Source organism: Xenopus laevis, chromosome 3L (genome assembly GCF_017654675.1).
Source record: "Xenopus laevis strain J_2021 chromosome 3L, Xenopus_laevis_v10.1, whole genome shotgun sequence".
NCBI classification, from domain to species: Eukaryota; Metazoa; Chordata; class Amphibia; order Anura; family Pipidae; genus Xenopus; species Xenopus laevis.
Genome location: NC_054375.1, coordinates 88,049,041 through 88,072,166, shown reverse-complemented (window position 1 = coordinate 88,072,166; position 23,126 = coordinate 88,049,041). Strand labels below are relative to the sequence as shown.

Here is a 23,126-nt window from a genome sequence, read left to right as displayed (position 1 = left end):
ACAGATAGGCCCAGGAGGCACGAAGACGGACAGGCAATTCCCTCTTCCAAAAAGGAGGGGTAAGGGGAAGGATCGCCTGCGAACGACCTGGAGTGAGAGAGGTGCCCAAGTAACAGCTGCAGCAGGGTAAGAAAGTGGGTCTCTGTAACGATTCATTAATTTACCTACTGTGTACAGGCTGCCTGGGGTAAGCGGATGGGGCTTGTTGGTGCCAGTTGTTCATGCCGCAGTTGTGGTACAGCTGCTTGATTAGACGCGCTCCGGGGGTAGTAGACGGTCGGAGCGGGTTGTGTCATGGCGTCAGCACGTTAAGGTGAGCAACTCTCTCGCGGGATCTGGTGATAGGAAGTTCATGCGCCGGTACTTGCAAGTGTGCGGTATGCTGGGCGCAATCAGCTTTAGAAGCTGAACTGGAGGTGCGCGTTCTGAGTTGGACGGGTTATTAGACATAGCGGTGCAAGAGTTGTGAGTACATTAGCCTTGCAATGTCAAATTCAGATATTCCAGACATTTTGCTAGAATTGATAAAGGATGTGCCTCTGGCAGAGGATAAGCCCAGGAAAAGCAGGGTTAAAAGTAAGCACTCTAAGAGGCAAGTCAGCCCTCCGATTTCTTCAAACTTTGCAAGGGGGTTAGGGGCAAAGGGGACCTCTGATCCAGAGGTGGTACCTTATTTGTTGACTGAGCCAATCCCTTCCCTAACCCAGGAAGCATGCCCACTGGCACAGCATTCACCCACAGGCCATTCCTTGGAGGAGGAGACAACTCTCTTAGCCCCTTCAACTTCCTCACAGCAACAGGAGTTTTCTGACCTCGTTAAGTGGGTGAAGTCAGCTGTTCAACAGTCTTTACAACAGCGCCCTATTCACAAGAGGAGGTACACCTATCAGTTCTGTTCAGTCTCTGTCAGAGAGCTTGGATCAGTCTCAGGAGTCTTCAGAAGTAGAATCTTTGGATTCAGACTCGGAAGGGCCGGTTTTTGGCCAGCAGGATCAGGTTAGACGCCTTTTAAAAGATATGCTGCAGACTTTAGAGCTAAAAGACACGGCTGCTCCCGCTTCTAAGGCCAGTGTTTAAGTCTATTACTCAGATGATTGATTCTGAATGGAATCATCCCGAGAAAAGAGTGAATATTAGTAGGAGGTTCTTTATTAAATATCCAATTCCTGAGGAGTACAAGTCTAAGTAGGATCAGTCACCAAGAGTCGATTCAGCAGTGTCTAGGTTGTCTAAATTTACAACCCTCCATACTGAGGATGCTATGGCTTCCAGAGACCTTAAAAAGAGGTTGTGCAAGTACAACTGCCATTTTCAGACTGGCTACAGCAGCGTCAGGACTGGCGCGTACTGCAAAGTTCTGGACGCAAGAACTGTCACAACACTATTCGCAAGACTTGTTTCTCACAGCCGAGCTTAACCGAGTAGCTACAGCTTTTGATTTTTTAGGCGAGTCAGTGATGGAAATCATTAGATTGGCAGCAAGATCATTGGCTAATGCTGTGGTCTCTAGAAGGGCTCTGTGGCTTCGACATTGGTCAGGAGACAATGCATCAAAAGGTCGATTCATTTCACTCCCTTATTCAGTGAAGCATCTTTTTGGGCCTGAATTGAAACAAATAATTTCAGATGTAACAGGTGGTAAAAGTGCATTCCTACCACAATTGCGGAAGAATCGTCCGGATCAGTACCAAAGACAGTCCAACCAATCTTGGGGGTCTTCATCTAGGTCCTTTCGTCCATTCAGACGTAATTCATATAACCAGACCGGTTCATCAAATTACGCGGCACGTAAGATAACAACTTGGCCCAGCCAGAACAAGCAAACTAGAAAGCCATGTGTGCCCAAGACCTCAGATGCATGAAGGTCACCAAGCACCGGGTGGATCCGAAGCAGTTGGCGGGAGACTTCTAAGTTTCTACCCGGTGTGGGAAAAGCTCATTCACAACGAGTGGGCACTCGACATAGTAAGAAGTGGTTACAAGATTCCCTTCCTCCCTGAAGCGCTTAATACATTCTTCTCTACCACACAATCCAATAAAAAAGAAAGCCTTGTTAAACTGCATTTCAAACATGCTGGAAGCAAAAGTCATCGCAGAATTTCCTCACCAGTTCAGGTTCAGAGTTTTTTATTCAAATATGTTTTTGGTGGAAAAGAAGGGAGGAAGTTACAGACCTGTTCTGAATCTCAAACCCTTAAACATTCATGTAAAAAAGGAAAGGTTCAAGATGGAGACGCTAAGATCAGTGATCCATGCCATGGAGCCACAGTACTTTATGACAACTATCGACCTGCAGGAGGCGTACTTGCATATACCAATACATCCGGATCATCAGAAATACCTGCGATTTGCGGAGGGCCAGGATCGTTTCCAGTTCAGGGCTCTACCGTTTGGGATGATCACGGCACCTAGGGTGTTTACAAAAATACTGGCACCAGTGATAGCTATCCTGAGAATGGCAGGGATAAAAGCAACCCCTTACCTAGATAACATTCTCATCATGTCGCCTACAGCAGAACTAGCAGAAGAACAGACGTGTCAAATGCTCAGTACGCTTCTCCACTTCGGATGGCTGATCAATTTCAAGAAGAGTGACCTGTTTCCAAGCCAATCAGTCAGGTACCTAGGGATGCAGTTCAATTCCAGGACAAGAATGGTGGCACTACCAAACGACAAGGTAACAGGGTTGCAAGTTACGACCCTAAGGTTTATGCGAATGGTGCAGCCCACAGCAGAAGACTACTTGAGGCTGTTAGGGTTGATGGTGTCGACTCTGGAGGCAATTCCATACTCCCGGTTTCATCTAAGGCCACTTCAAAGGCATTTTCTGTGTCATTGGAACAGAAATCACAACGATCTATCTCAGAACATTCCAGTCACAAACTAAGAGAAGAACTGAGGTGGTGGACAGAGGAGAGAAATATTGCAAGAGGTTGCCGGTGGTCACTGCCATCTTGGACTGTAATCAGCAAGGACGCCAGTCTATCAGGCTGGGGGGCAGCAATGAACAACTAGACATGCCAGGGGAAGTGGCTGCAGAAGGAGTCTCAGCTGCACATAAATGTTCTGGAACGAAGAGCAGTTTACAAGGAGCTGAGATTTTGGTCACATCAGATAAGAAATTGTCCAATACGATGAACGAGGTCTCCAAAATCTTTCAGTGGGCAGAAAGTCAGAACACAATTTTGTCGGCAATATACATTCCAGGAATGGAAAATTGGGGGCCGATTATCTCAGCAGAAACAAGATCGACCAGGCAGAATGGGCTCTCTATCAAGAGGTGTTCCAACTTCTGGTTCGGAAGACCGGAGATAGATTTCATGGCCTCACACAGAAACAACAAACTTCCACGTTACTGTTCGAGAACAAACGATCCAAGGGCAGAGGCAACAGACGCCTTAGTCATTCCATGGAAGTTCAAGAAGGTTTATCTATTTCCACCTTTCCCACTGTTGGCAAGAGTGATAAGGAAGGTTCATCAAAAGCAGGTTCAAACAATCCTAGTGGCACCGGATTGGCCTCGGCGAGCGTGGTACGCAGAATTGGTAAACATGTCAGTCTCTCCACCATGGCGACTACCGCAGCGTCCAGATCTGCTGTTGCAGGGACCAGTCAGACATCACAACCTGCAAATGTTACGCTTATTGGCATGGGACTTGAGGCCCAGATCTGGAGGAAGTGATAAACACCTTAGTTAGAGCAAGGAAACCTTCTACGGTTAAAGTTTACCACAGAACTTGGTCAATATTCCAGTCCTGGTGTAGTGAGAACAGAATTTCTTGGAGAGATTGTTCTATACAACAGTTCCTTAGTTTCCTTCAAGGAGAAGGAAAGGTTAAAACTAAGTAAGCCTTATCAGAAAGGTCCATCTAAATATACCAGTACACCCCCAAAGTAGTGCTGCTCTGAGTCCCGTGTCAAAAGAAACACTGCATTTCTTTCCTTCTATTGTGTACTCATGGGCTTCTGTATCAGACTTCCTGCCTTCAGCTTAAACCTCATTGCCCTGGGCAAGAGCATGCTCAGTTTGCTCCTCTTCCTCCCCCCTCCCTTCTCTGCTGTAATCTGAGCCCAGAGCAGGGAGAGACTCAGGCAGGAAGTGATGTCACACCATGTTAATACTGCAGCTCCTATCCTAAACAAACAGAGAGTTTCTAGAGCTTTTTACTCAGGTATGGTAAAACATTCTACAGAATAAATATAGCATTCTAGCTTGCACTATTGCAGCTAATCTATTGGCAATAAAATGCCTCCGTAGCTTTCCTTCTCCTTTCAAGGAGGGCTTGACAGGGGTCTTAGCATTGGATCGCTAAGTCAGACAACACGTGCCATTAAAGACAGAATACGTGAGCACAAATCTGCAGTAAAACTTAAAAAACTAGACCAGGCGGTAACTAGTCATTTTGCTGAAAAGGGTCATGGGGTCCAGCAATTAAAGTTCCAAGTAGTTGATAATATTCCAAAACTTTGTCGCTGTGGTGACCATGTTAAAATGCTATTAAAAAGGAAGCTAAATGGAAACGGCATCTAGAAACGCTGGAGCCCCATGGTCTTAATCGCGAATATGACTTGCATCCCATATACCGATAGATTTTAATGGTTGTTTTTAACTTTATTATGATTAGATAATTTTTTACAAATATTGGTCATTTTTATTGTTTTGCAGATACTGTACCATGAGATTCAAATCTTTATCTGGATGAATATAACTACCAGAAAATAAGTGGATACTTTATTTACACATTACAATGTATCTGACAATGTTGCCTTTATGCTTCTTTCTCTGTATCAATTAATTCTTGTTACTTGCCTCTAAATGGTGACCTAATGAGTGAGTATAAAACTTTGTAACCAGTAGTAGTTCATTAACTTGAAAAAAGGCCACGCGGGCCTGAAACGTTGTTCGTTTGGGATCCAAGCCAGAATCCAATGAAGGCTTTTTAAGATTATACACACTTTGGATGGTGCTGTGATTTCGTTTTGCATTGGATCGCTAAAGTCATAGATATCGGCATTGTCGGTGCTTTTTCAGTTTCAATGGGCCATTCAACCTGAAGTAAAACAATTCTTTCAAGCAGTTCTGCATATTAGGCCTCCGTATAGAGATCCCACCCCACCGTGGGACCTCAATCTGGTGCTAAAGGTGTTACAAGGGCCTCCTTTCGAACCTATGGCTGAATGTTCAGATAAATTTGTAGCTTGGAAAGTTGTTTTACTCCTGGCAGTTTGTTCGGCTAGAAGAGTATCCGAGCTACAAGCACTCTCGGTGAAGGTTCCTTGGATAGTGTTTCACAAGGATAAGGTAGTCTTTAGCACTATACTTTTTTTTTCATCTTTTTTGTCCTCCAAGAGAACGATAGCAAAATGGTTAATGGAAGTAATTAATTTTGCTTACAAACAATCTTCAAAACGGCCACCGTTTCCTGTCAAGGCTCATTCTACGAGGGCCGTCAGTACTTCATGGGCATTGAAGAATTGTGCTACAGCGGATCAGATTTGCAAAGCAGCAACATGGTGTTCAGTTCACACCATTGCAAAGTTCTATAGGCTCAATAATTTCGCTACAGCAGAAGCAGCCTTTGGGAAAAAGGTGCTGCAAGCAGTAGTACCTCCTTAGATTCTCCCTCCCTTTTTTTGGGGGGGGAAGACGGCTTTTGAATGTCCCCAGACATCTGCACTGACAGTCGGGCTGCCCTGGGAAAACAGGATTTTCTTACCGGTAAATCCTTTTCTCCCGGGCCCGAACTGTCAGAGGAAGTTCCTCCGTTTTGTAAAGGAGATGTTGGCGGTTTGCCACGGTTCTTTTCGTACCAAAATTATCTGTTATATTTTATATATCTATATCTATATATCTATATATATATATATATATATATATATATATATATATCTATATCATCCTTGAAAAAGATCCTAAGGTGGACCGAAACGTCGGTTTGATACCAAGACAACAATAAAGAATATTACGTTTTAAAAAAAAGGGAGTGCTGGTCCATTGGTAATTGATATTATATATATAATATCCAACAAAATGGAGTGGAGATTAACCCTGGTCTGTGACCTAGTCCAAAGGACAAATTATATATCAATCAAAAAAGTCCAGACGACTTGCTTGTTGATCAAGAAAAAACTTTTATCAAGCAAGTAATAAGAACAACGTTTCGAAGCTCCCGCTTCTTTATCAAGCAATTGCTTGAGCCGGGAGATGAAGGGAGAAGGTGGAGCTTAAAGGCTTCGTTTTTTTCTTTTGTCCTGGCTCCGGAGATATCCGGGTTTAACCCCAGACGTCTGCACTGACAGTACGGGCCCGGGACAAAAGGATTTACTGGTAAGAAAATCCTGTTTTTCTGCTTGATGATTTATGAAATCCCCTAAACTTTGCATATTCTCACCATATTGCTGGTGAGACTAGTGTATTTGCATCAGGTCTCTCAACAGGTCTTGATCAAGATGCATAGTTTATGCAAAAATTAGTTTTATAGACTACATGCCTACACTGCTAAATAAACACATTGCAGTTTAAAATCACTGCCTGAAGCTGTTTTTGATTCAAACTTGTATTCTTGAAAGGGAAGAGATTATGCATATAAATATCAATTCAAATATATACCGATAATATAAAATGTATTCTATTTTAAAAAAATAACATCCATAAATAGTGATTACCGTGTCAATATCCTATGTATAACTGATCTTTGAATAAGCACAAAAATAGGTATAATCGGAGCTCACCCTTATTGATAGCGCAGCGTCTCTCCCCTCGGTCGCAGCTCTCGCTGGATCCTCCTCACCTCGTTAAGGAGGTAAGTATAGTGCACAGATTTACCCCGTTATATGGCGCTGATCGAAGGAATCACAAGAGACGGTTAAGCTCAATTTTCTTGCGGCTTTATTTGGCACAGCTAGTGAACTTCTGGCAGTTGGTTGGTGAGGAAACCTACGCGTATCGTGCCTTCTCTACCGGCACTTCGTCAGGGTATATATATATATATATATATATATATATATATATATATATAATCCAGTAAATGGACCCGCACTCGTTCTTAATAGTGAAATAAATGTGCTTTTATTCACAGGTTCATTTCCAACGTTTCGGTCCTCTCTGGAACTTTTTTCAAGGACCGAAACGTTGGAAATGAACCTGTGAATAAAAGCACATTTATTTCACTATTAAGAACGAGTGCGGGTCCATTTACTGGATTGTAAAATGAAACTTTAACCAACGCACCACCATCAACAGAATTGAATCCGGGAGGAGTGCGTTCACTGTACTGACATAATATATAAATATATATATATATATATATATATATATATATATATATATATATATATATATATATATAGATATATATATATATATATATACATACATACATAATGTGTTGTAAGAGACCTTGTAGTCTCACCAGCATATAATTTGCCAAAGGGACAAGTTCAGAAAAAGTTATTTGTTTTTATTCCACTCTGTTTACTTATTTCTAGTCTACTGTCTATTCATACAAGATGCTGGAAAAGCCAGCTGTCAATTTTAGAAGCAGACATTAGTATGTGCATTGCAGGTGGATTTTAATCAGTTGCTTTATTCTTCTCTTCTAGTTGTTTTTGACATATACAAAGACAGCCAAGTGAGTACAAGTTGGCATTTTTAATTATATTTCTGTCTGTAAAAATTATACTCACACAGCAAAAAGAAAATGTCCTATGTGCCTTTGCACATAACCTATTCTTTGCTGTACTTTTCTTGACATTTCTAGAATGTCAAGATTTCTAATGGTGGCCCTTTATACGTGTAATAGAGGCATGGGCTTGTCTTACGCATCATTTAGGCCTCTTGTATCTGCATTCTACTGCTGCAGAATACTGAAGGTTTTCAGAAGGTTGGCACATGCAGTGACTCTCGGTACAGGTATGGGATCTGTTATCTGGATACCTGTTATCTAGAAAGCTCTGGGCATCTTGCATAGACACCATTTTAACAAAATAATCAAATTATTTCCTTTTTTCTGTAATAATTAAAGAGTACCTTGCAATGTCGGACTGGCCCGGGCCAGAACCCTTCTCCCGATATTTCCAATCGCTAATTTTTTTTTTATTTCCGCATGCGCGCCGAGTGGCGTTGTTGCGCATGCGCGCCGAACGGCGCTATTGCGCATGCGCGCCGAACGGCGCTATTGCGCATGCGCGCCGAACGGCGCTATTGCGCATGCGCGCCGAACAGCTGGGCCGACAGGTTTTAGTAGGGGGGCCCCTGCACAGCAGTCCCGGTGGGCCCCGGGCCTCCCAGTCCGACCCTGGTACCTTGTACTTAATCCAAACTAAGATATAAGTAATGCTTATTGGAAGCAAAACTAGCCTATTGCCTTTATTTACTTTTTAAATTATTTTCTAGTAGACTTAAGGTATGAAGATCCACATTTCAGAAATATACATTATCCAGGAAACCCCAGGTCCCAAGCATTCTGGATAACTGGTCTTATGCCTTTATTTTGTCATTGATGTTTTTAGTAGCTCTGGAATCAGTTTGCCAGTCACAACAATGGCAATTATCCTGAATGCTGTCTGTGCTGTTTGCACTGCTACCTCTATGTAGTTGCTCAAAAAATTTGTGTAAGCATAGAAAAATGAATTGAGGTAGAACCAGATCTATTAATACTATTTGACCCTTTTATCATAGTGCTAGCTCACCTTTTAGGAATATTGCCAAGCTGCTTAGGAAGATTTATGATCCCACAGCTTAACAAGAGCTAGCTCTGTTTTAGAAAAGACTTAGCTGCCTCATAAAGCTTACCCACCACAGATGTTGGGAGATCTGGGAAGCTGAAACCCAGGCACTATTATTGATTTTAACATGTTTCACTTGTCTAATGAAACCTGGCAATAAAGTGTCATTTGAATATAGACAGGAGTGCATGTTCAGTTTGGTTTTTAATTAGACTTAAGAATATGATCCATTCTGTTCCTTGCTTTTTTTGCATTCATTTTTAATAACCGGATATTTTGGATTGTTTTTGTAAACCAGACTTCGCAGGACTATAACTGTTTGTGGACTGAAAAGCAGGCATATTTTATTTAGTGTAATTTTTTTTTTTTAATTAGACCTGAATATATTTGTAATCCAAATGCCTTGACCAATGAAATTGTTTTTAGGAGGAGTTTGTCTGTAAATAATAGCTTTGCAAAAAAATAAAAATATAAGCAATTATAAAACACTGTTTTCATCTCTAGAAATGTTTTGTTTCTTTAATTAGTGCTCCAAATAGAACAAGATGGTATTTACAAGACTATTAGAGAAAGTTTACTTTGGTTGCCTTACAACATTCTACATTGACAATAAAAAAAAGCTGTGAATTATTGGAAACAATACTTTTTTTTTATTGCAGTTTCAGCTTGTGTTATTTTTAGCCCCATGTATTTTATCTTGAGGATACTAAAACTATATAGTTGCCTTTAAATGCTCTTCTAAAAATCCTCCTGTTTGCCTGCATCTCACAACCTCTCACCTTCTGAATCTTAGGGCAGGGGTGTTGTGGGGAGATGTGAGACTCTAAAGAGGAGCCATTTCTAACAACTGCACCCTCTGTAGTGTTTGTGGTGTAAAAGTCTTTTACTGCCCTAAATCACCTTTTTTTTAAAAAAAAAAACAAAACATGGTTCCACTTGTCAATTTAACCATCCCAGTTATACACATGTTAATAAGCAACTTTATAAACATGTAATGGCTTATTTACTAATGGTGGGGCTCGGCAGGCCTGAACTGAGAGTCAAAATAGGCCCTGGCATTTCAGGCACACAGAGGCCCAATCAGCTCACACTGAGGCCCAAACACCCCCACCAGCCAACTAAATACAGACTTTCTATGGCACCTTATAGCAGCCCCTCTTGCATTTGCCAGAACCCACAGATTGCCAGTCCGGGCCACTGGGGCAGAGTGCAAAGGAAGGGGTAACAGAAGAGGTCTTATGTATTTGTTTTAAGATGAGACTATATATTGTAGGGTTACTTACTAAATGCTCCTCCACCTATGGTCAGTTACACTTTCTTAGTATAACAGTGTTAAAGGAACTAACCCCTAAAAATGAATATGGATAAAAATGCCATATTTGATATACTGAACTTATTGCACCAGCCTAAAGTTTGAGCTTCTCAATAGCAGCAATGATCCAGGACTTCAAAATTGTCACAGGGGGGTCACCATCTTGGAAAGTGTCTGTGACACTCACATGCTCAGTGGGCTCTGAGCAGCTGTTGAGAAGCTAAGCTTAGGGGTCGTCACAAATTATCCAGCAGAAAATGAGGTTTGTCTGTAATATAAGCTGATGCTACAAGGCTGATTATTAAATTCTGATGCTAATTGCACTGGTTTATGTGCTGCCATGTAGTAATTATCCGTATTAATTACTAATCAGCCTTATATTGTGACATTTCTATTCTACGTGCACTGTATATTGTGAGTGGGTCCCTAAGCTCAGTAAGTGACAGCAGCACAGAGCATGTGCAGTGAATCGGCAGAAAAGAATATGGGGAGCTACTGGGGCATCTTTGGAGACACAGATCTCCACTGCTAAAGGGCTGTGGTTGCCTTGGGCTGGTACAGAAGCCCAAAACATCATGTACAACATTTCTACCTATTTATTTAGTTAGGTTTTAGGCCTGACAAGGATGATTGTAGATAGCTAGATGGGGCATGATTTAACATCCTTGCAGTAATTCTAATTCTAGTGATTCAAAATTGTGAATTGGGTGAATGAGGGCTAACCTTAATTTGCATGTTTAAGGGGGAGGAATGTTTGCAACTTTTAGTTATTTATCTCTCCTGTGCCCTCCTGCTGCTCTGGCCAAGCCCAGTAGAGCATCTGAGATGAATGTGTATAAAATCAAGGCATTTCTTTGAGTACAGCCAGCTCTACAGTTCAATGTGTAATGGCTGTAGCTTCAGAAAGCATTTAGTTCCCAATTATATAGTCACAAGAGCAAACAAACTTGGCTTTCAAGATTAAACTGCTAATTTTGACACGCTTGTTTTACCTTAAAGGGGACCCGTCACTCAAACAAAATTATTCCAAATCCTATTTTATCATGTTAGTCAAGCAAAATGAACTTTAATTGGACTGTATAAATTATCTGAATATTGTTTCCATCAGTCTGGGAACTCATAATTATAGTAACCAGAAAGGAGCCATTTTGTGGACACTGTTATTAAGGAAAGCCTTGTATCATCTCAGAATCTTGTTTGTGCACCAGGAGACAGGGACCCAATGTCCATCCCCATGCGCTGGTTACACAATTAAATTGTTAAAAGAGCTGGGGGAATGTGGAGAGAGCAGATGACATCTAGGAAGTGCTGAATGGAAAGTGAAAGTAATTGTTTGCCCCGCCTCTATGCCTAGGCATAGAGGCGGGGTAGGCAATATTTGATTGACAGCTGATATATTTAAAAGAGTTTACAACAGCTATGAATGCTTTAATAAAAAAAAGAAATTGGCTTTCATGTTTAATTTAAAAAGGACTTTTATTATACAGATTTTTATGTCCGGGTGACGGGTCCACTTTAAGGGCAAGATATGGGTGATAGATTTTAATCCATTTGGAGAAGTAACCGGCTCTCTGCTGTTTACCTGGGAGGAATTGAGGAGGAGCTGGAACCTCGGTGATGTAGAAAATGAGGAACAGGTAAGCAAATAAATTACTGAACACTTTTACAGATGCAATTTACTTCACTTTAATATTTACTACAGAAAATACATAGAGGAGCTCTATTGGAAATTGTGCTTTTTAATGCAGCCGCTGCTGCTCCACCTATTCAGAACATCACATCAGCAGCAGAATCAAATACATCTTTCACTTCCCACACCATTAGTCTTATCATATCTCTCCTCTTCTTCTATTTCCCAATGGTATAAAAGGGACAATACTATACTGGCATTTCAGTAGGACTGTCACCATCCACACAATCTCTCTTGCTTCACTATGTTATTAGGGTTTGCTATCAGTGCATATCATGAGCAGAGAAATTCATTTTGCTGTCTTTTTTTTATTTCTCCCTATACAGCTTAGCATTTAGAACTGAGACAGTGTTTCTGAGCTATACATTTTTTTTCTTCTGTATTTTATTTCTTATTAGTAAAATTATTAATTCACACAAGGGCTCATTTCTGACTGCATGTTTGCAAGCATTTAAACATAGTCCATAAAGGTACATGTCCTTGTACACGCTCTTTTGAACCTGCAGCTATAGCTAACCACACTGTCATATTGTCAGGCTGGATACGTCAGATGCCAGCAGCCCTTCACATTGTGCTTTTTCTCCCTTTATTTTAAATAATCAAGTAGAATATAAGCTTTCATTTGCACATATAAACTGATTGTGAGTTCCCCTGAACTGCATCTATTCTTCTGTTTCTATGATTGATTAACACACTGGGAGCCTCTTGAGCACCTATTTAACTAGGTTTTTTGTTTTGTTTTTTCATTAGGGATGAGAGTAGCTACCGATTTTTTTCCACCCCTGTGACCAAAAACATGGAAATGCTAATTTAACATACCGTGTGTTCTACTATATGAATTGTTGTAATGTTTTGTTCTATAAACTTCTCTCAGGATTGCCCAATATTTCGCTATACAAACAGTGAAGTCACCGTTCAGCCAAGCCCTTATTTAAGTTACCGACTTCCGAAGGATTTTGTAGATCTTTCAACTGGAGAAGATGCCCACAAACTAATTGACTTTCTCAAGCTTGTAAGTAGTTGTGTTGCAGTTATACTTCAATGTATTAGTGACCTAAATGTTACTGTATGGTTTTCTTTAGCTTTGTAAAATATATTTCTATACATAACACACCATGGAAATTCAGACAGAGTTGTCATTAAAGGAGTAGTTATTTTATAAATTAACTTTTATTATGACAGTGATATTCTTCTTAATTGTTTTTTTTTTTTTTTAATTATTTAGCATTTTGTTTAGTGGCTACGTAATAAAAAATAGCAATACTAAAATGTCATAGAGCAATAGATGCCATCACACAGCTAACTAGCACAGGCCAATATCTGGCTAAAAATATTCTTATTTGTGTGTGTTACATGTGCTAAGAACTTTTGTCCTGGTCATGCAAATTGAGTGTTTCTGAGGACAGGGCTGGCTGTCACCAATACGTGTGCTTCAGGCAGCTTGTTTTCCATAGATTACTATAGGAAGGGCTCACAGATGTACTGCAACATTTTGGTTGCGACTGTTTTTAGTTTAATTACATCAGTGGACACAGGGATCAAAGGTGGCATAAGCCATGTAGCATACTTAGCTGAGGACTGCACTTTTAATGTGACAGAAAATGTCAGAAAACTGTTAAAGCTCGTGTAACTGATTAAATAGTATTACAAAAAAAGAAGATACGTTTGTTATAATGTTATGCTTTTTAATACTAGAACTTGCTATATTAGTTTGCATTTGTGTTTAGGCAATCAGTACCACTCTACTTTTTCTCCTGACAGAATCGCAACCAGCAAGATGAGGACTCTGATGATTAGATACTGGTTTATTCTTCTACAGGAACATGGTCTTCAGATTCCTTTCAAGTAACCATGACATGTAAACTTTGTGCTGGTATCTTTGCCTACAATACCTGTTTGTACTGTATATCTAGCTCTCTCCTGAGCGCCTTGCAATACAAGACATACTTCCACTGCCAAATGATACCAAAATAAGTTAATGTTTACTTCAATCCAGTTGCTGATCTTTGTTTAATATATCCATAATTATCTATAATAATACAGAAACATGTAAACCCTACTTCAACCCCCCAAATACTGCATCATGTGAAAAAAACATTGTTACATTCTTCTGTCCAGTTAGATAGAATTATCAGGTTTGGTTTGCTTAAACAAGAAGAATTTGGCTAAATTTGTAAATCCTACAAAAAGTACTAGGATTGACTGGATTTGCTTATACTAAAACATACAGGAAATACAATGGATTTGTTTAATCTTAATGGTTCTATTTAGTTAATAAGAGTGAATGGGAGCAGACAAATTTATGTAATTAACAAAATTATTGTGATTGCATTCTACAACATAAGGCAGCTTTTGTCTTTAAATGATGTCAAGGAGGGAGGTACAGTAACCATCAGTTTTACTTTCTGATTTGTTCATTTTCAGATTACAGCAAGGCCCATCTTAGTATTTCCAAATAAACAACCTTCCTCTTTTCCTGGTGCCTTTTCACAAGACAAGACAAAAAATTCGAACAAAAAAAAAAATACATGTATATGTAAGTATTATGTATCATCGCAGCATAAACATTAATGACTCCTTTAAAGGAGAACTAAACCCTAAAAATGAATGGCTAAAACTGCCATATTTTAAATACTGAATTTTGTACCAGTCTAAAGTTTCAGCTTCTCAATAGCAGTAGTAATCTAGAGAACTTCAAACTTGTCACAGGGGGTTACCATCTTGGAAAGTGTCTACGACGCTTAGTGGGCTCTGAGCAGCTGTTGAGAAGCTAAGGTTAGGGGTCATTGCATTTTATCAATTAGAATATGAAGTTGGCCTGTAATATAAGATGATGCTACAAGCTGATTAGGAAATTCTGATGCTAGTTGTACAGGTTTCTGTGCTGCCGTGTAGTAATTATCTATATTCTTATATTCTCAAAATATAATGTACAACATTTCTGCCCTACTTCTTTACTTAAGCTTTGGTTCTCCTTTAATTGTTGGTTAGCAGAGAGCTGAAATAGTGTATATCTGAAATGCATGTATCTTTTGGCCTAGCCAGTGATAACCCAAGATACCAGGGTTATGTGTATGTGCCACACTGCCAACAATTAATTATTAAAACCGTGATTAGCCACAGGCAGATAATAGCATTTCTCTGATGTTCTTTACCTTGGTACCTTGACTAGCTAGGGCTTTCCCGTATTATTTTCATTGTACTGGGGGGGGGCACAGAAGGGCAGCATCATAGTCCTTTGTTTATAATAAATTGTTAATACAACATGTGATCCACACAGAAAAAACATCATTGCCAGGCCAGTACTGCCTGCTGCCATTTCACATTTCTTGCATCATCCTGTTACTTGCACAATCAGGATGGATTTCCCCATGAAAATACACACTTGAGCAAATCAGGCTGTTATCAGCGTTGTAGGCACAGTGACAGCAGATGCTAGCAATGTGAATGGCAGAGGCAGTAGGTAGAGTACCAGTTTAGCTATTGGTCTTTATTCTACCTATGGATATTTCCATTTGGTTTGACAAAATATGGTAAAAATCTTTTAAAGAGTAAACAAATAGCAAGACTACATAGTCCAGATTGTCTAAAACTTTTTGTTATTATAAATAAGAATCTCTTTTAAAGCCTGTACCTTTTTTTCTATTTGGGCAAAATGGAGAATGAAAAGAGGCAAGGGGACTGGAATAATATGGTCCACTTTTTTTCCCCTTTTAATACATCCCAATCTAGTAACATGAACTGGAATTGCCTAGTACTACACTCACATACATCTTTTGATGAATATTTTTATTTGTATATTATCATTATCCTTCATTATCAATAACATTTTTTACACAGCACTTTACAGAGACATAATAAATCATTCACCTTAGTCTTTACCCCAGCAGAGCTTACTAATCACATCTAGAGACTGATGATGATCAGTAGTCACAAGTATTTTTTCCTATGTTTTTGGAAGGTGAGAGCAAAGCGAAGTACATTGACTCACTCAGCCATGTTTCTGCAATGCCAATTATCTATTTCTCCTAGTGCCATTACCTGCACCTCACACATTTTGCCAGCCAAACTACTTGCATTTGTAAACATACATTTAATACTGGTTCCTGTACCAGCTTGTAACTTGTCTATATACAGTTTCGGGTCCTCCCTGTTATAAATGATACCTTCAATCAAATTTCCACCCCTGTACTTTGCCCAAATCCTCATCTAACCTATCTTCCACAAAATTACTCACTGCTCTCTCCCCTCTATGCCTAGTTTGCAATCTCCTCCAACCTTCTAGCCATTCTCTTACCCAAAGCAGATGCATCATCATTGAAATGCAGCCCATGTCTCCTAGCCTCATAATAATCTCTCTGATCTTTCACTGCCTTCTTTACAAAGCAGTTGTCGCAAGTAATGTCTGAGATCATTACCCTAAAAGTCCTCATTCAGCCTTTCGGGTGGTTTCTTGAAAATTATTCCTGAGGATTTACCCTTTCCTCTGAAATAGCTTGGTCTGAAATAGACAGTCATGAAGGGTCCTTGCAACAACCCTACCTAATAACTGAATCCCATATTGCTACAACCTGGCTTTCTTTCTTAGCACTCTTCACCCCCCCCCCCCATCTGTAATCTGTAGTAGAGCTTCTGCTGTCTGTTTACTCCATACATGGCAGTTCAGAGCTGTCCTTTCCAACATGTTCACCCAAAATGGTAAAGCTATTTATATGGACTAGTTTTAGACTTACCACTACTTCCTCATTTATCTCAACTGTCCCATTTACACTCCTCACTAGACCCTGCAGTGGCTGCCTAACCTCCCCCGTGTTTGATTCCAAGAAGAAAACCCACCTGCATTTCACACAAGTGAATGTTCCTTGAAACGGTTGCTCCATTGCATTCTAGATAACAGGTCCCCTACCTGTATATCATATTCAGTTTCACTGTTCTATATAATATTACTGTAAAGTGCTGCATAACTTTCTAGCACTATGATGATAATATATATGAAAATATATTTGATGATGATGTGTGCATCAACACCCTGGAAATTTCTACCAATGCCTAGTTGAACTATATCATACAACTTCAGCACTCCTGATGCAAACTGGATAAGGTGTTTTTCTTGTTTCAGGCTCTCATCAGCTCTTCATTAAACCTTGATGAAAATAAATTATCATAGTGATGATAAAATGTGTGGGAAACACTTGTAATCTTCTACAGCTAAGTTTCAACATATATTGTCATTACATTATAAAGCAAAACAAAGGTGTGGCTTCAGATGCAGGAGAAAGGAAGCATTGTAGTTACATATTCACTATATTGCTGGCGCTATAAGTACTTAGTAAGTATCCTAAAAATAACATTTATAGGATAATTTGGTTCACTGGGTTTAGCCAGTATAATTAAAATGATACTGACACCTTCCCAGTTTTTTTAAGGTTTTTATTTACAGAATGTGTTTTATTAACATTACAAAACCACAAGAGAAGCATTGCTACAGTATGTTATCAGCATATTATAGAAAAGTTGGTATTACACAGAAATAGTATGCTGTGTCACTACATTTAAATTCAGTGTACAGTTAGGATGAATGGCAATTGACAAATCAGGTATAATCACAACATTTAGTAGAGACACTCTACAAGGGATAGAGGAAGAAACTCTAGAAAGGCTTCCCATAATTTTTTTACCTTTTGGGGACAATGTCTTGCTAGATTTGTCAGCTTTATCAGTGGGAGTTTGTTGTTTACTATTTTTACTCATTGTTTTACTGAAGATGCATACAAACTCATCCACCAGTTTAGGGGGCAGTTGCATAAAAAAGGATTAAGCCATCTACTATCTATACTGGTCACACCTCTGCTGTAGTGGTATGATATGATTTTCAACTACCTTAGACATTCGTATTCATGTTAAAAGGATTCTGTCATGATTTTTATGATATAGTGTTTATTACTAAATTACACTATGTATATTGCATATCATTTATTCTACCATTTAGAATTTTATTCCTGATTCAATAAGTATATTTTTTAGTCACATGACCGAGGGCACCTGGGAAAACTGACCTCTCTAGCCCCATGTGAGATTCAAAATGAAATATAAAAAGTTTGCTCTTTTGAAAAATGGATTTCAATTCAGGATCCTGCTGGACGACCAATATCAACTGATACGTTTGGGGGGGGGAACGTTTTCCCACGACAGAATCTGTTAAGTGAAAGAAGTTTGCACTGGGAGATAGAAATTGGGCAACTAGCACTGATTCTTCTCTCATAATGCTTAATCTTAGGGTCTTAAAATATATATATATATATATATATATATATATATATATATATATATATATATATATATATATATTGCGTCATTCCTTGGAACACAACTATCTGCACTATATATGACAGCACCAAGGCAGTAAAACTCTGCTGGATTGGAGTGCACCACAGCCTGAACTGTTTTTGGGGTCAGGGGGTCTGTTTTCAGTGGGTAAGGTTTCATTATTTATATTACGGGAACTATCTTTTAGGTTTTCATATGAACATGTTAAAACTAAAATCTTGCCTCCTCCCCCCCCCCACCAGCCTCCTCTTATTTAACTAACCTTTGCTCAATATTACTTTCTGTTTGTCTGTCACTACTGCTTTGTAACTTTTAAGAGATGCTGAGTTATTGGAAAGATTCCTAAATAAATTGTTATTAATTTCATGTTGTTGTATGCATAGCCATTTGGGCATAAGCTTATCTAACCATGAACCAGTAAGTCTTAAATGTACGTATATAAAACAATCACAAGGAAGGCAAGTAACTGTATTTGCAAGACACATCTCTATTGTTTTCTTTGCTTCACAAAAAAATTGCTTAATGGCATATTTCCAAATGAGTAGCAGATCTTGTCTAGACCTGCAGATATATACATGATTCATAGGTAGTATCCAAGCTCAGGCAGAGGGTGAGAACATCATAAGGTGTTTGAACTGAACTTAGCACAGTCAATGAGGGTAAAACATTTGTAAATGTGACATATCCAGAAGTAAATGTTAGAAGTTCTGGCACTCACATGACTGTGAATGCTGCAGATACTCTTAGATAAAATAATTGCAACAAAATAACAGGAATCCCTACAGATCTGTTGCCATTGTAATTAATAGCAATCGCTGTATATTGCTTGTATTTTTATCTGTTAGCTGTGTGCTATTCATGGTGCTTCCCAATAACAAAAATGCTATAACCATATTGCAATAACACCAGAGGATTAAAAACAAAGTATTTCTCATTTTTATTTTATAGAAATAAGCTCTACTAAAACACATTTAGTCTTGGTTTTGTAAAGGTGGGAAGGATCAAGTTTATTCAAAAAATATTTGTCTGGTTTCTACAAAGAGTACAGGAAGATCTGAGAACAATTATTTGTATACTGTATGCCCCAACAATCTGGATTTAGGCCACAACACTCCGCTGAAACTGGTCTAAACTAGCTAATAACCTGTTATCAACAAAAGCCAAAAAACACTTCAATACTCCTAGGGTCTCTAAGCTGCCTTTGACCCTGTTAATCACCCTCTCCTCCAATCTCTCCATACCCTTGGCCTTTGTGACATTACCTTGTCCTGGTTTTCATCCTCCCTCTTATATCCTACAATGGGGTATCCTCTTCTCTCTAACCTCTCTGTGCTGGGGTCCCACACAGCTCTCTCTGTCCTAGGTCCCTTATTATTTTTTCTCTATACTTCTTCCCTTGGTAAACTAATCAACTCATAATGTTTCCAATACCACCTAAGTGCTGTCACTCATCCAACTCCCACAACATCCAGAGGTGTTTACAGTTAACACAACCATTATAGACCCATCTCTTTGGACCTGGTTCCGTAGGTTGTCCCTAATTATGCTCTGTCCTTCACTCCCACAAATCCTTTCACTTACTAAATTGTGTCACTTTCCCCAAAGGGATATTTCCAAAATACAATCATTTATCACCCAAGATGCCACTAAAATTCCGATACTCTCCCTTAATATATAATGTATTGATTACTTTAACTTTCCATTTATTGGCCTTCTTCCTCCAAAGACTGTCACCCCTCTAGTCTGAAATAAATGCTGCCACTAGGCTCATACACCCCATCAACTGCTCCTCTTCTGCCATACCAATCCATGCAGTGGCTTCCGCTACCATTCAAAATAAAATTCAAACTTATGACCCTCATATTCAAAGCAGCCCATAACTTGTTTCACTCCTCCACTTATTAATGCCTCACAAACTCACATTCAAGAGTCGCACTCCCTTCTCTGGAGCTACTAGTAGCAACTCATTTTTGTGGCTATAAAATACCCTGCCATAGTCAATACTGAGAATTGCCTCTGCTAAAACACACATTGAGATTATGTAATAAAAGGCACTAAGTATTTCCAAGAGCAACTAATCAACAGGTGGAATTTACTGGTCACCTGTTTAAAAGCAAACTTCTTATTGGTTGCTATGAGTTACTGCTCCTGGGCAAACTTAGTGCTTTTTATTACATATGGGGGATAGTGCCTTAGTAAAGCCAATCTTCACATTTGTCTATTTTGTAGCGGTGGCAATAGTCTTCGCCCTCATCTAGTTTAGCAGAACTTCAGTGTGCCCTATACGCTGCTAAATGCAACGTTCAGTTCTACATCACTCACCCATCCCCACACCCTGTGTCTTAACCCCTACCCCTTTTAGACTGTAAGCTCTTTTTGGCAGGGTTTTTGTATGTAAAATTGTACAACGCTGCCTGTGGAATATGTTGGTATTTTGTGAAATATGTTTTAATAACAATGATGATAACCATACACCTTGCAGGATACAAGATATGTTGGTAGAATTCCTGCCAGTACTACAATTCATAAGAATTCAGCTCATCTGAACCTGAATAGACCATTCATTCAATAACATAGCCCTTCCATGGTGTTATGATACCCTTACAAGAAGCTAGCCAGTGCTGTGCACCAGTGGGTCAAAGCATAGTCTTCCATTATTGGAATTAGAGACAGTTGAATGTGTTTGGTAATAACTTCTGTTATACTAATAAGAATATAGATGAATATAAGATAGGGTGCTTGCTACAGGGACATTTTTTCTCAAGCCTGTATATGCATGCTGATGGGCTTTATTGCATGCAACCCTGATTCTTTGTTAGGTTTTAATTGCTTAATACGGGGCAGTTCAATATCTCATAAGATATCCTTTTCAGATTTAGAAATTGCTTTCCAGAACTCTATGCCTTATATGTACTTATCATATGCAGCCGTTCCAATAAAGAGATTTTTTTAAAATCTCTGTTCCAAACAAAAAAAAAACCTGTTTTTAATACATTTTAATATATATTTTTTTCATATTATCAAAGCTACATTGGCATGAATCCTAGTTAAAAAAAATGAAAAAAGTTTAAAAGCCATAAACCTGATTATCTTTCGTAAATTAACTGTTTTTTTTATTAGTTTACTTGCTGCCTCTTCCTGTCTACCCTGTTGATTTAATTGTTTAATTCTCATTCCTCCTATTTACATAATTTTATCACCATTAAATTATTCTTTTTTTATTGTTTAGTTCAGAACATTTTCTTCTCCATAAAGGAAATGAATGTTTGAAAAGGATATGCCATTACAAGTTTATGGTCACAATTTCTCTTCTACTACAATTATGTCAGCGCCTCTCGTTGACTGCTTCTCCAAACATTAGCTTGGTTAATAAGAAATGGTTTATGGCAAAGCACTTTTAAAATAGCATTGAAAAAAGTATGTTTCTTCATAGTATCATTGGTAAATTTTCAGTTGATTTTTAGATATGTTTATCCAGAGACTAAACCTACTATCTTTCTCAGCATCTGTCAATGTACCAGACTTTTGTATCTGTTTAGTATATAATCAAAAAACTGCCACGTTCACCAATTAAAAAAAAAAAAAAAAGTAAGGCTACTACTATACTTGAGAAATGGGTATGGTGCCTTAAAAACAGTGTACCAATACATACTTGTATACTGGCATTTTATACTGGCATGTATTGGGTTAATTTGCTTATCCATTTTCTGTAGCAATTATACTGGCATGTCTTGGCGATTATGGCTAAAAGGAGTGCCAAAGCAGGTGTGGGCTAAAATTGTCAGCAATGTGCTTTGCTCTGAGCATTTTTTGGGGATCCAAGCTTCACTTTTTGATTTAGGCCCCATTTTACACTACACGCATTCTGTGAGACATGGTTTTCCATTTTTACAAGATATTTTATAGGGTTATTTGCCAAAAAGTCAATGCATCTAGTGGCACTTTCAAGAGTGTGTCTATTCTTATACTATCAGCAAAAGCATTTCCATCTTGCACCAACATGTCTTTTGTCTTAAGTACTGTCAGAACTTTGCATATTGGCATATACGCAATTCCAATGACCCATCAACAGATTTTCTGATTCTTTATAAGTTTTAGAAAGCATAATATACACTGTCACACAAATTTGCCTCTCCTGCACGGAGATCAGGTGAGGAGTGGGATTATTAGTGTAGATAGAAACAACCGGCACACGGGTCCAAAATCAAGCAGGGACAAGCCCTTGCTGGGTTTATTTGCAAAGTGTAATGTTTCGGGGTAAACCCCTTTGTCATGATGCTTAACAAAGGGGTTTACCCCGAAACGTTGCACTTTGCAAATAAACACAGCAAGGGCTTGTCCCTGCTTGATTTTGGACCCGTGTGCCGGTTGTATCTATTACACTTACCTGTATTGGAGGATACCGTAGCCTTCTTCACCGAGCACTGGCTTTCACGATACGGAGAGCCAGGGTGTGCAAGCTGGTAGTACTACACTATTATTAGTGTAGAGACAGGGTACAATTGTACTGAACTCTTTGACTATTCTCGCAAAGAACATGTTCCTGATTCACTTGGATATCACAGATCATGGTTCATATTGCACTATACTTATTTATAGTTATTATATTTATAATTATACTTGTATATTTATATGGCAGGATTAATTATCAAGCATTAAATATTAGGGGACTCCCCCAACCGATATCTTGCGATAAGTAGAAAACCTCTGTGGTTTAAAATGGAAAGGTCTGAAAATTACTACTGGTGGAATTTCTTGATAAAAGCTAAAGAAAGTGTCAGGTTTGGAAAGTCTGTGAATAGACTGTGACTCATGAGGCTTACATATGACTAAATAAAGATCTCTGAGACTTTTGTGCTTTGCCGTTTTCACAGATTTAATCAGCAGGTAGAAGATAACCCCTTCATTACTCGTTTCCTTATTTATCCAAGAATACTTCCTACTAAAAGAGGATACAGTTATGATAAAAACTCTATACTAAATATAATATATACCAGTGTATAACTGCATTTTGTGTTCATCTCTCTGTATGTAAAGCTGGCAATACACTAGCACGAGAACTAAACTCTA

The 23,126-nt window shown here is 38.9% G+C and overlaps 1 protein-coding gene across 3 annotated transcripts in view; it reads left to right on the top strand.

Moving 5' to 3' along the window:
• The window catches only part of LOC108711222 (cell division cycle protein 123 homolog), a 61,611-nt gene extending 43,560 nt beyond the window's left edge, over positions 1-18,051 (top strand). Inside the window, exons 10-14 of one of the 3 annotated variants that reach the window (XR_001934870.2) lie at positions 7,603-7,631; positions 11,560-11,676; positions 12,604-12,741; positions 13,491-13,587; positions 14,154-18,051. Coding sequence is in view for 2 of the 3 variants with exons in the window: in XM_018252731.2 (XP_018108220.1) it covers positions 7,603-7,631; positions 11,560-11,676; positions 12,604-12,741; positions 13,491-13,526 (320 nt within the window). In the remaining variant the exon portion in view is untranslated. Of the gene's footprint in view, positions 1-7,602; positions 7,632-11,559; positions 11,677-12,603; positions 12,742-13,490 lie in introns of all 3 variants that reach the window. The other 2 variants (XM_018252731.2, XM_018252729.2) reach the window with 2 other exon arrangements.
• Positions 18,052-23,126: the final 5,075 nt, after the last annotated feature.